This window comes from Anneissia japonica, unplaced genomic scaffold (genome assembly GCF_011630105.1).
Source record: "Anneissia japonica isolate Jap-2015-1 unplaced genomic scaffold, ASM1163010v1 scaffold288306_len61938_cov135, whole genome shotgun sequence".
Classification (NCBI taxonomy): domain Eukaryota; kingdom Metazoa; phylum Echinodermata; class Crinoidea; order Comatulida; family Comatulidae; genus Anneissia; species Anneissia japonica.
Genome location: NW_022736365.1, coordinates 15441 through 28605, shown reverse-complemented (window position 1 = coordinate 28605; position 13165 = coordinate 15441). Strand labels below are relative to the sequence as shown.

General features: G+C 34.3%; 1 protein-coding gene across 1 annotated transcript; it reads right to left on the bottom strand.

Annotated features, from left to right (window-relative positions):
* Window positions 1-2322: 2322 nt before the first annotated feature.
* On the bottom strand, window positions 2323-9948 carry LOC117116769 (the record flags this gene model as incomplete). The annotated part of the gene is made up of 5 exons (XM_033260875.1): window positions 2323-4317; window positions 4795-4853; window positions 5945-6074; window positions 7539-7640; window positions 9842-9948. Coding segments are annotated over 5 exons (1168 nt in total), but the record flags the coding sequence as incomplete, so codon positions are not given.
* Window positions 9949-13165: the final 3217 nt, after the last annotated feature.

Below are 13165 nucleotides of genomic sequence, written 5' to 3'. Positions count from 1 at the left end.
ATGTACCTGTAGTGTCAGAATGGTATATAATAGTGCGTTATCACCTGTGCAATGTACGACGCTGAAGGTATCCATACCCGTTGCTTTATTAGGTGATAGAGAAATCAATAATTTAAAAGCCTCATTAATTCCATCATGTTGAAAGTGGGTGGAAAACAATATTTGTGGCAGACAAGCCAAACCAGTCACTCGTCGCAAAAAATCAATTTTTAGTTATTATTATAGGGTTGAAGATGAAAATGAGAGCAATAAAATGGTAAAAGAATCATTTTAATCCAAAATTTTACAATGAAGTTACAAGTGTTTAAGCAAACAGCTGTTTCGAATTTTATGATTTCAGACAAAATAATAATAATAATAATAATAATAATAATAATAATAATAATAATAATAATAATAATAATAATAATAACAATAATAATAATAATAATAATAATAATAATAATAATAATAATAAACAAATTGTAATGCGCCGATTCCAAGAATAATGATCAAATGCGCAGTGTATGTTAAGAAGCCACGCTGTTAAAGAGATGAGTTTTAAGTTTAAATTTAAAATGTAGTAATAGATGTATCAGACCGAATGGAAGAATATTCATATATTCTCAGCAAGCAACCATTTGAAGCTAACCTCTATTAACCTCAACTCACAGTTTAACGAAATATTTTTTAAAATGGATAATAAACGATACAACCTTTAGACACAAGGGCCGATCATTATTGGCCATTGGCTCTTGGAAAATAAAACTTTTGTTTTATGAATATTTTCAACGGTCCTTTTTTGGTCTTCACATGGACATAACCAGAATTTTGAAGAGGGGGAAGCCGTTATGCGAATTACGTAGGACCCTGGCGGGATCCAGAGGGCGACTTCCCCCTGCGCACTCTGTACGTTCTTAGGACTGTTTTGAAAGAATATAGTGAAAATTTGAAAAGATGCATTATAAATAAGCGCAACAATAATTATATAATTAATCAACAGTGGCGGATCCAGGAATTCGAAAGAGGGGTGAACCAGGGATGGACTTTCACAGACCGAGGAACCACCCACCATGGTTGGGGCTAAGGTAAGAAAATTATAATTAGGGTATCTCTAGATGGCCGGAAATTACACTCTCACACTTAAATTTGAATATATTTTTCTTTTTTTTCCCTTAAAAAATGAGGGGAGGGGCGGGCCTTCAATCCACCTCTGCTCAAAACATTCTTTATCCAAAATAGTCATAATCACGAAAAATAGGCATGATAAACCTAATCACGTGCTAAAAACAAATGTATGGACCTTCGCCTCAGCAGTCACTTAGACATACTCTGAGTCAGATGCCGACTCGATGGAGTTTAATGTCATACCCATGGAAGGGCACAGATCTGTTTTGAAAGGTCGAGGGGAGGACGTTTTTTGTGAGCCAACATCCTCCTCAGACCCACCATGGTTGGAGCTAAGGTGAGACAATTTAAGGAAATAGTACCTCTAGGTGGCTAGAAATAAATCTTTATTAAAATTCATCATCATCAAATCACCATTAGTCAAAACGAAGCGCCAAAAAAATTCTCATGATCGTATATCATGGATATTTGGCAACCACAGAGATCTTAATAATGTGTGTGTAATATACCATAGAAAACAATGCTTAAAACATTGTATTTATTAGTACTTTACATACTTCAAAACCGTGATTTCTCAACCACCTCAGCCCCACCATAGTTGGGGCTGATGTGAGAAAATTTGAGGAAATAGTAACTCTAGATGACTGTAAATGACGCTTTTATATAGTAAAATTCATCATCATCCCATCACCATTATATAGTCAAAATGAAACGCCCACAAATTTCTCATGATCTTTCATCAGGGATCTACTTAATATCCAGGAAAACTTAGGCCTAACTATACTTACTAAGCTTTAACTTAACTATAATAATAATTAATGATCAACAAACAACAACTTTTTTTCGCATTTAGCAACATTTTCTTCACTTTTTAAAGTTATTATATTATTATCAATTATTACTATCGTCGTCATCATCATCATCATCATCACCATCATCATCATTATCATCATCATCATCATCATCATTACTTTTATTATAACTAGTAGTAGTAGCAGTAGTACGGTATTATTAAAGAAACTTAAAAATAATAAAAACCAAACTGAAGCATCAGTATCACATTTCTATATCTTAAAAGACCTGGCCTAATATTTATGGATTTAAGATTTTTTTTTAAATCACGCTTAGGCCTATGTGTTCTATTAGGCCTATATGTATAACGTACCGTACTGCATATTTACATGTTTTAGAAGTATTCATTTTTCCCAGGAAAGAGTATGTATTGGCTCAAGAACAAGCTTTAAAATTTTAACACTACAAATGGGTGGGGGGGGGGAGACCCGGCTCCACGGCTCCCCTGGATACGTCCCTGGTTCTTCATCGGTAGATGGACGACTAATAAGTTAAAAGTATCAACTTAACTAATATATAGAGGTCGCAGAATCATTTTAATTATATATAAATATATATAATATTCAAGTAATATTATCTATTAGCTTTCACCAATTTTCTTTAAGATCTTGTATGGATTTCAATCGATTCTAAATCTTTATCGAGTGCCTACAATCAAGGTGACATTCGAGATACGTAGCAGTAGTAGCAATTCAGTTTATTTGCAAGCTGTTTACGTATATACTGTATAAACTAATTCTTTGCTCTTATATATACGGTACATCCATCTGCAAAACAAGTATTCTAGACGCATTTGCCTATAAACCTATAAAGCCTATTACAGTATATGCAGGTAAATATGAATTTTATTTAAAGCTGCTTTACTAATGTGATACTAAATGCTTAGAAGTAATATAGAGGAATAGTAATTGCAGATATGCCAAATTCCTAACAGTATCTTTCCTGGGTAGATTATTAAAGATATAGAATTACATATAGTTAAGCATTACTTGTTTACCCTATTCTTTATCACCAATTCACAATTTCTCATATAGAACACTATGTGATTATAGCTTATAATTTCATAGTGGACAGAACAATCAAGGACTTATAACTTTTATAAGTATTTGAAACAATTAAGGGGTTAGTTAGGCCAATTTCGAGATATCAACTTTATTTACTGTCAAAGAGTTGGCAAATAGAGACCCCGTCAGAGAACCACCATGTCACAAATTAATCTACGACAATCTGCCACTCGAGACAGAGATTTCAGCATTGTGAATTTCCCTCCCAACACACACACTCATACACACACACACACACACATTTTCATTGTGTCGATTTAAAAAAAAAATCAACAACCCTTCTCTCCTCTCCCGCATTGAAAAATGGCTTATTACTGTTCTATATTTTTTTCTCTCTGAAAGACAGGCGGTAGGCCTTTCTCCATGATTAGGAACACATGTAAGGCGGTCAAACGGCATGGAAGTATACGATTTGGTTTTTATATACCAAAATTTACACCGAGATTTCAATTGTCCTTATATTGGTTAACAATTGCTTCTTCATATCCATTTTTTGTATTGTCTGTTCCCGAATCGGTACTGCCTTATAGTTGATCTGAACTTCTAATAATTGCTTCTTCGTATCCATTTTTCAAATTTGCTTTTTCCGCCCTGGATTTCCGCAAGCGGTTGTCGTCTTTAAATTGTTGTGAACTTTCACGAGTTACATATTCAGTTTTAACTTCACTCGGTAAAGTTTCTTCATAACCATCATTCGGTTTAATTGTACTTTCACCTGATTCTATTGAGAGGTTTAGTTTACCGTAGCCAGGATCCGTGACGCATTTATCCACGTTTGGAGATGTCCTAAGATGAGAATATTCCTCCGACTCTTCGTCAAACGCAGGGGTGGAGATCAGCTTGTTGTAGTCACCAGTTGCGTCATCCGGAACACTTTTGCACGAATTGTGATTTAATTTACTGTACGATTCCTTTTCAATATCATTCTGCCTCAACTTCGCAAAATAATCGTCAGCTTCTCCATCATCATTAGCATCAGTTGTGTGCGACTTCTCATTGACGTCACTATTGTCATCTCTCTGCATAGTGTAATACGCAGGTGTAGGTTTATCCTTTAAGATATTTGTGTTCAACAACGTTTCGCTTTTAGCTTTAATTGTTTTCAAAGCGTTGCAATTAGGTATTGAATCACTGTTTGGTTGGAGGGTCGTATAAGCTGTAGCATTCTTGTCTTGTTTGAGGTCTGTGTATTGTGGATCAATCTGTTCGTAGGTATTCTGTTGTAAGGTGGGTGGAATACAGTTATTCTCTACAGGTATGGGTGGCAGTGGCTGAGTCGCAACACTCGTTTGACCTTTTAAGAAAATATAAAGTAAATATATATGTTTTAAGACAATATAGACAGTTGAATAGGGTTTTTTTTTTCTTAAACTTTGTGTATTTTTAAGCAAACGAAAGCAATCATCAGAAATTGAAATGAATACATCGATGAATTAGTATTGTCGTCATTATCATTACACTAATATCATTATCAATACCACTATCACTACCAGTATTAATATGTATCTTCATCATTATCACTATCACTTTCTAGTTAATAACCTTCAAGGTATTCTTTCATATCATTAACATTATTGTTATCTCTATCAATATAATCAATATTATAAGCATTTTTTACTATCATTGGTCCATCTTATTTAGTGCCACAAAAAGTATTTATGCAGAAAATATATCATTATATTGGTAATAATAAGACCAAGTAGATTATCTTGCAATCAAACATGTTGAAACAAATTTAACTGGTGTTGATGATTTGGTAAAGACGTCTTACCTTCGAAGTCAACTTTCTGATTATGAGGAGCATACCTCACAATGGACTTTGATTTCGATCTTTGAAAAAAAATTGATTTTTAAAAATGAGTGTTCTGTAATGAATTTTTTATAAATCGACAGTAGGCCTAACCCTCCTTTTATTATTATTAATATTATTAATATCATTAATATTATTAATATCATTATTATTATTATTATTATTATTATTATTATTATTATTATTATTATTATTATTATTATTATTATTATTATCATTATTACAGTGTTATCATTATTATTACAGTATTATCATTCAAGTTTTACTTCGCTATGTTGGTTTCTAACATAGCACCGGGTCTCCTCTGGAGTCAAAGAGCGAGAGGGTTATAGAAAATAAATATTGTATACTGTAACAGTTCTTATGATTTTATAGATAACTAATATATACCCGTGCTCCGCACGGTGTTGGATGAATGTGGAAAGGTGGCGAGGTATATAGTTAAAAATGGAAAGTTGAGGAGGTAAACATTCAGGATGTTATGGTTATCGTGTCAATATTTTTCTAAAGGACCTCTTTGTAGATAACGTTTTCGGTGAGTGTTTCTGTTGAATAGTCCTTGTGAGGAATTATTTTCCAATTTGATGGATAGGGGTAAAGTACAATCTTGCATTAAAAATGTAACATTTTCATTTTTCTTTTTGATTGAAGTAGGTAAATGTAGGTCTATATCTAACAAGGCCATGGACTTTGTTCTGGCGGGTTTACAAGGAGTTGAATAAACTTTAGTCTAGCTATCTTAATGCACTATGGCACGGTTTATAATAAATATCTTGTCCCCAGGTGTATATGTCTTGTATTTTACCTGATCGATTACTAATACATCCTATTCATTTCTGATATTTTGAGATATAAGTCTATTTACGTTTATATTCAGTGTTCCGGTACCCCGTTACATAGGAGACAGCTGGCTGGCAGCACATGCATGTCATGCCGGCCAGCGTGCAATTAAATGCTATTAATGTGTATAAATATACTGTAGCGCGACAAGGTGAAGATTTATAATCTCAGATTATCTTGTTGTTATTGCATTATCGTTGTCATCAATATTATTATCCCCATCCTCATCACTGTCATCAATATCCTTTTCATTCACTATCATTATATTTACCCATTTCCTTGCTGTGTTTTGTGAATCCAATAACAAACTGTGATGAGACTTGCTATCACCACGATAACTAAGCACAACGGCCCTATAATAGCCCCAACGGGCACAGTGCTACCAGTATTGGAGCTATCATCTTTAGTATATGGAATAACAAAAATAATACTGTTCAATTAGTTTTTATCATTAAGATATAATAATGATAATAATAATAATAATAATAATAATAATAATAATAATAATAATAATAATAATAATAACAATAACAATAACAATAACAATAATAACAATAACAATAACAATAATAATAATAATAATGAAAACTTTTAAAGCGCCGGTATCCGTTTAAAGAAAACGCTCATGGCGCCCCTCCACAAGAAGTCAAAAATATGATCGACAAAAGAAAAAATGATTATCTATCTCTATATATATATCATAATGGATGAATTGCTCATCAACGCCATATTATGCAAGGCCCTATTGATGTACCAGTCCATACATTTTTTTTTTTTTGCATTTGTTTCAAATTATAGTTGAAAATAGGGTTCTTGCAAGAATTTTAAATAATAAATTTAAATTTTATGAAATGATATATTTCACATCATCTTAACCACTCAAGGCGCCTAATTGTGCAGTTTACACAAAGTGCGAGCGATGTCGCGTTGTTATGTTGGGTTCAAAAATTCTGCTATTTGATGACGTAATTGTGACGTTTGGGCTCCCAAAATGGTGTCAGTGGCTTTATCAAAACTTGCTAATGAGCAGTCCAGCCATTTTTTTTTTATTATTTTTATTTTCTTCACATCCAAAAGCAAGTACGGTACACTCACCACTTACTGGATGGAGTGGAATGATGCTTTATAAGCCAATTCTCTTATTTATTTTCAGGCGTCTAGAACATAAACATTTCGCGGGGGGCACGCCCCGGACCCCCTATGGTACAGTTATCCCAATCGGTCCCACTTTCGGTCCCCTTTTCGGGCCCACCTCTTTCGGACATCCCTAATGCTATTCAACCCCACCCGTATAATATACGGATCAGTGGTAAGAACTGCACAACCATTTCTACCTGGATTTGCAAGCTGCCCATAACAACAAAGGCTTACATAATCATGAAGAATCTAAACAATGTGAATAACATTTGTTTTATATTTTTAGGACATAATTTTGATGCCAGAATTAGCCAGTAACTACCAGCAGTAGTGGAGATGTAGCAATAGTTAGCAGCAGCAGTAGTAGCTGCAGTAATAAGTGGAAGTTGTGGTAATAGTGGGGGTGGTGGTGGTAGCAGCAGCAGCGGCAGCGGCAACGGCAGTGGTAGCGGTAGTGGTTGTGCAGTGTCAAGGGTGGTGCCAGAAATTGCTGACAAGGGGTCCGACATGTCCAAAGGAGGGGTTCGAGCAAAGGGGTCGACGAAGCCTCGGTCGACGGCCAGGAATAAAAACTCCTATGTATGTAGAGTTCACGGGGAGAGCTTAGTATGGTCCAAAATACGCCTTTAGACCACAATATTAGGGATTAGCAGTCAAACTAATATTTGGATAGTAGTAGTATAGTAGTAGAAGAAAGTATATTTCAAAAATTGATCAACATTTCTTACAGTACATGCCAGCATCGTTTAACCCTTCTCTACATTTTCGGCGACAAAAACTTTGTTCGTCTTCTTTCAGGATTTTGCACGATTCAGGCAACTTCTCGCAATCTATAAATATAAAATCAGGAAAAGTAAACGTCATATTGTCTAAACCATTCGAACCCAGGACATTCTGCTGTCCATGCAGACGTCTTATCTACTAGGCCATTGAGGCTTTGGTGGGATTTCAAATCCGATTGAAGTACCTAATTCCTTCACAATCAGCAGCAACACTTAGCATGTGGACCCAATGACCAGGGAAACCGCAAGGAAGAGGCGCATTATAAATGTCCATACCAGTACCAGTACCAGTAATCATGCGCATGCGTATTAGATCTCCGAAGAGATGTGGGTGTGGGTGTGTGTGTGTATCAGATATCACATATATCATATATCACAGATAATAATCAAATTAAGTTTGCTGCACCGTAAATCTATTAAATAGTTATAAATATTAAATAATAGTGATCGAATAGGAATATCTTGTAATAATCCTATCAAGCATACCCCATCGTCGAAAAGTTCCTTCTAGTAGAGGACCTGACTAAGATTTGTATGCATTTAATTTAGGAGAGAGTATATCAAATGTTATAGACTAATATGAACCCTAGGAACAACATGGGATGTGTGCCAAAACCTCTATCCAGGACGAAAAGCCAAAAAATGGCCACCTCCCCCCACCCCCCACTTTTTTTTTATTAGAAATTATACTATAAACAGTAGGCTAGACTTTATGAACATATTGAAAACAAGGGTTTTTCTTTTATAAAAGAACACATATGATGAAGGGATCAAATTTCAGAAATCTCACCTTAATCACGAGTCCCGTTCATATGAAAATTAGGTTAAATGCAAAATAGGGGCTACGCCCCATTTTTTACTGGGAGTGCTACTTTCAATAGTAGACTAGAAAATCATATATTGCAAACAAGAGGTTTTCTCTTACAAATGAACACATATATAAGGGAATAACATTCATAAGCACATTAGGGTAAATATACACCAAAAAATAGGGGCCACGCCCCTTTTTCTTTGGAAGTGTTACGGTACTTTAAAGCTAGGCATTATGAATTTATTAAAAACAAGGACAATCTGAACATTTTTTTTTCTTTTATAAATAAACACATGATAAGTGGATAAAATTTCAGGAGTCACACCATGGGCATGACATATGTCTTCTTCATATTTAAATTAACTTAAATATGTAAAAAATAGAGGGCACGCCCCTTTTTAAAATGTAAGTGCTACTTTAAACAGTAGGCTAAACAACCTGAACATTTTTTTAATATGAATAAGACATGATATGGCCATGGTGTGACTTCTGAAATTCATCCACTCATCATGTGTTCACTTAAAAAGAAAAACTCATGTTTGCATGTTTACAAACATACTGTTTAAATTGGCACTTCAAAATTGAAAAATTGGGCATGACCCCTATTTTTTTTGGCATATTTTAGCTAATTTGAATATGAACGAGACATATGACCACATTGATTTCTGATATGTTATCCCCTCATTATATGTGTTCATTTATACAAGAAAAACACTTGTTTGCAATATGTTCAGATACTAGCCTATTGTTTAAAATTGCATTTCCAGTTAAAAAGTGGCATGACTCCTTTTTTTTGTACAATTAAGCTAATTTAATTAAATCCTTGTTTTCAATATGTACATTAAGTGTAGCCTGCTGTTGTAGCTTACTTGCAATGAAAAAGGGGCGCGGCAATATATTTTTTGCATATTCGAGCTTATTTGCATATCAACGAAATATGTGACCACCTTGTGATTTCTAAAATGTTAACCCCTCATCACGTGTTAATTTATAAAGAAAAAAAAAATATATATATATATAAGTTCAAACTAATTTATTTAAAAAAGATTCGATATTATCTACTATATATATATATACATATATATATATATATATATATATATATATATATAATGATAAAGAATTCCTTCTTCGACAGAGAATTTCGTCTTTTTTATTGTATGATGGAATTGAATGTATATGGACCTAGTTTACATTATTGATTCCTCCCTAATGCTCGAATAGAATAAAATTATTTTCTTTCGCCATCAGAAATGCTGTCATCATGAATTATTTTTTGCTAAAATATTTTTTTTGTAAAATATACATATATCTTATAGGGGTTAATGAGCAATTCATTGTTTTAAGTGAATGGATATTCGAAGGATTTTCTCCCCCTTTTTTCTCCAAACAATGTATTTTTAAGTAGTTTGATAATTTAATAGAAACGTAACCTTACTTTCTTTGGAAAACGGACTAAGGTTTGTCAGACACGGATCATCACAATCTTCACATTTCTTTTTCAAGAAGCATATGTCCACACCGCATGCATCTATGTAAGTCTTACTATTTAATGATAGATAAATCAACAATTCACGTTAAACGACGACAATTTTATAACAAAGTACTATAGTTCAAAGATCGGTAGTAAAATATTTGCTAAAGGAATGTTGGCTTTCCCGCTTTTATGCATTAAGGGTGATACTAATGACATGTGTGTCAATATATTGTATCAAATATCAGCGAAATGAATTTCAAATGTAAGCTTTCACGTAACAGGCTAGTCGAGTTTCCGAGCGGTAAGGCAGGGGCGCCGGTAGCTACAGCCTTAAAATCGGCGCTGGTCCTCGCCCATGGTTCATTTGGTAGAACCAAGTCTTCTCGGATAAGGATCACTTAAAATGGAGGTCCAGTGTATACATCTTGCTCGTGTGCACTTTAAAAAACCAATTGCATCTTTCGGAGGGGAAGGGGTTACCCCGATGTTATGGTTCATTTCACTGTCGTTGGGGAATGATGTAAAACATGTGTCTACTAAGGAGCGCCTCTTTACGGCTGCTAGGTAGTCACGGACCACGCCCATACGCAATTCAGCACAGTGACGTTGCAAGTTATGGGTTATTCACCTACCTTTACATTTACCCTTTGTTTCTGACTTTCGGTTTAGCATCAGTTTCAATTTATTTTAGAAATTACTCTCGTTATTTCTTAACTATACAACTTATTAGGTCACGTTAGATCAGTAAAAAATCATCGGTGCAAGATATGCGATCTTTCTTTTGGTAATTTTTACCATAGGTTATTTTAAGTGTTCTCTTCAGTGGGGTGTCACGTTGCGTTCAATGTAGCTCTTTTTTTGGGTGGGGGGGTATATATCAATATATATATTTTTGTGATATTTTTGGTCAAAGTTCAAGGTCTCGTGGCTTGACCTATATAACTCTCACTAGTCCAGACATCATCGAGTAAGCAAAATATTGGACGATTTCAAGGGGGTCGGGCAAAAAAGTGTGTTGGAATCATATGGAAAGACTCCTGTTTCCAATTTAAACCATTCTGACTCCTCACCATCATTTAATACAGCACACTTTTAGGACTACATCAGCTTATAATTTATGGCGTGTGATTCTTAATATCATACACAACTACATGCCCCCTTGCGAGTATGTTTTACCCGGCTAACAATGTGTCTTAAAAATGTTATAATTTGTGTAAAAGCATTTTTGGCGCAGCGTGAACTGTTTGGTTTCACAGCATGGATGCCAGGGTTTTAATCCTCGCCGTTCTTCGCTTGTGTCCAATTGGCAAGCACATCTTTTCTCCACCAGAATTAAATATTGGTAATGGTAGAGGCAAATATGGCAGCAACACATGTGGACCTAATCACCAGTGAAAACAAAGCGCTTTGTAACCTAAAGGAAAATACCAAGTACCAATCTAATAACAGTTAAATAACACTAATGATTTGTGTTGCCGTTTTGTGTTCCAAGCTGTTTTAAAACTATAACATATGCACTTGTAATGTGAATCCTTACTGAATATCGTTGCAAACTTTTACTTCAACGTTAAATTCTGATACAACCTAATCACAACTTTAAAATATTATAATAAAGTTTTGGGTTTGTTGGATATTTTCAACAAATAAAAGAACTTTTCTTTATCTAGATAATGAATTGTTAAATTCCAAAAAGAATAAATTATCTAAGAGATATAATTATTTTTTGTCTCATCGCTTGCAAACAGAATACAAGTTTTTCGATTATTGTGTTCTTGACTTTGACCCTGAACCTTCAAAATTTAATCACTTCCAGATCTCTGGCAAGTTTGACAAATTTCTGATAAAAACTGTTTCAAAAAATTGCGACCTTGACCTTTAACCATTACCCTTCAAAATTCAAATACTTTGAGATCTTTGGTCAGGGAACATTGTGACCAAGTTTGACAAGTTTGTGATTATAACTATGGGCTGCAGACAAATAAATAAAAAAAAGTTTTTAGTTGATTGTGGCCTTGACCTTTGACCCTGACCCTTTAGAATTTAATCAGCTCTAGATCTTAGGTAAAGGAACGTTGTGGCCAAGTTTGACGTATTTCTGATAAAAACTATGGGCTGTAGGCTGTTCAAAACAAATAATATGCCAACCGAGAAATTAATAAATAAACAGGGGCAAAAACATAACCTCCTGTCAACTTCATTGTTGGAGGTAATGAGATCTTTGGTCATGGAACATTGTGACCAAGTTGACAAGTTTGTGATTAAAACTACGGGCTGTAGACCAATAAAAAAAATAGTTTTTCGTTGATTGTGACCTTTACCTTTGACCCTGACCCTTCCAAACTTAATCAGCTCTAGATCTTGGTAAACGAACGTTGTGGCTAATTCTGATAAAAACTATGGGCTATGGCACAACAAATATGCCGACAGACAAATAAATAACTAAATAAAAAACCAGGCAAAAACAAAACCTCCTGCCAACATTGTTGGCGGAGGTAATAAATAAATAAATAAACAGGGGCAAAAACAAAATAGAAAAATCGTGGAAGAACTTTTTTTTATTTATAGAAAAAAAATCTGTTGCAACAGCAGGTCTAGCGCGTGTCTACTGATTTAAAGTACATCTGCTGTAGCCTAGCTCATAATTATTACTAGGCTAAATGGACAGTTACAACAGTTTGACTGTAAACAGAAAATACATAGTAATATTATTCACAATTCAAATTGATATTGTTAAACTACTTACTTAGGCATACACTTCATAGCTAAAATACCACGGATGAAATACGGCGAAATCAAAATGAAGAAGACACTGTATTTTACTGCAGACGACGGCATTGTTATTTCTCTTTCTGTTTCGATCGGGTGCTTTTAAAGTAATGGCCTTATTTCTTCGAGAGCTGAGTTATTTTCTTGAACAGTTTCATGTTCAATTTAACAGGAAATTATACAGGTTTTTTAACCGAAAGGTCCACTAATTAATCTCAGATAAGATAGTATAATACGATACGATACGATAAATGTCGAAATGCACGCTATCGTGTCGGGATTCAATATTTCAACATTAATTATGTCACATCAGATATGCTCTTTTATTTATTTTTATTTTATTCTACTTTCACTGGATCAAAAACACCAGAAAGGAAGAATGGAACCAGTGAACAAGCACTTACACAAAAATAAAAAGATTTATGGGATTTTAATGTGACATGTGTATTCTGTCACAAGGGAAATTACCTTAATTCTTTCAAAATGGGATAGACCAATTTCCACCCCCCCCCCCCCCCT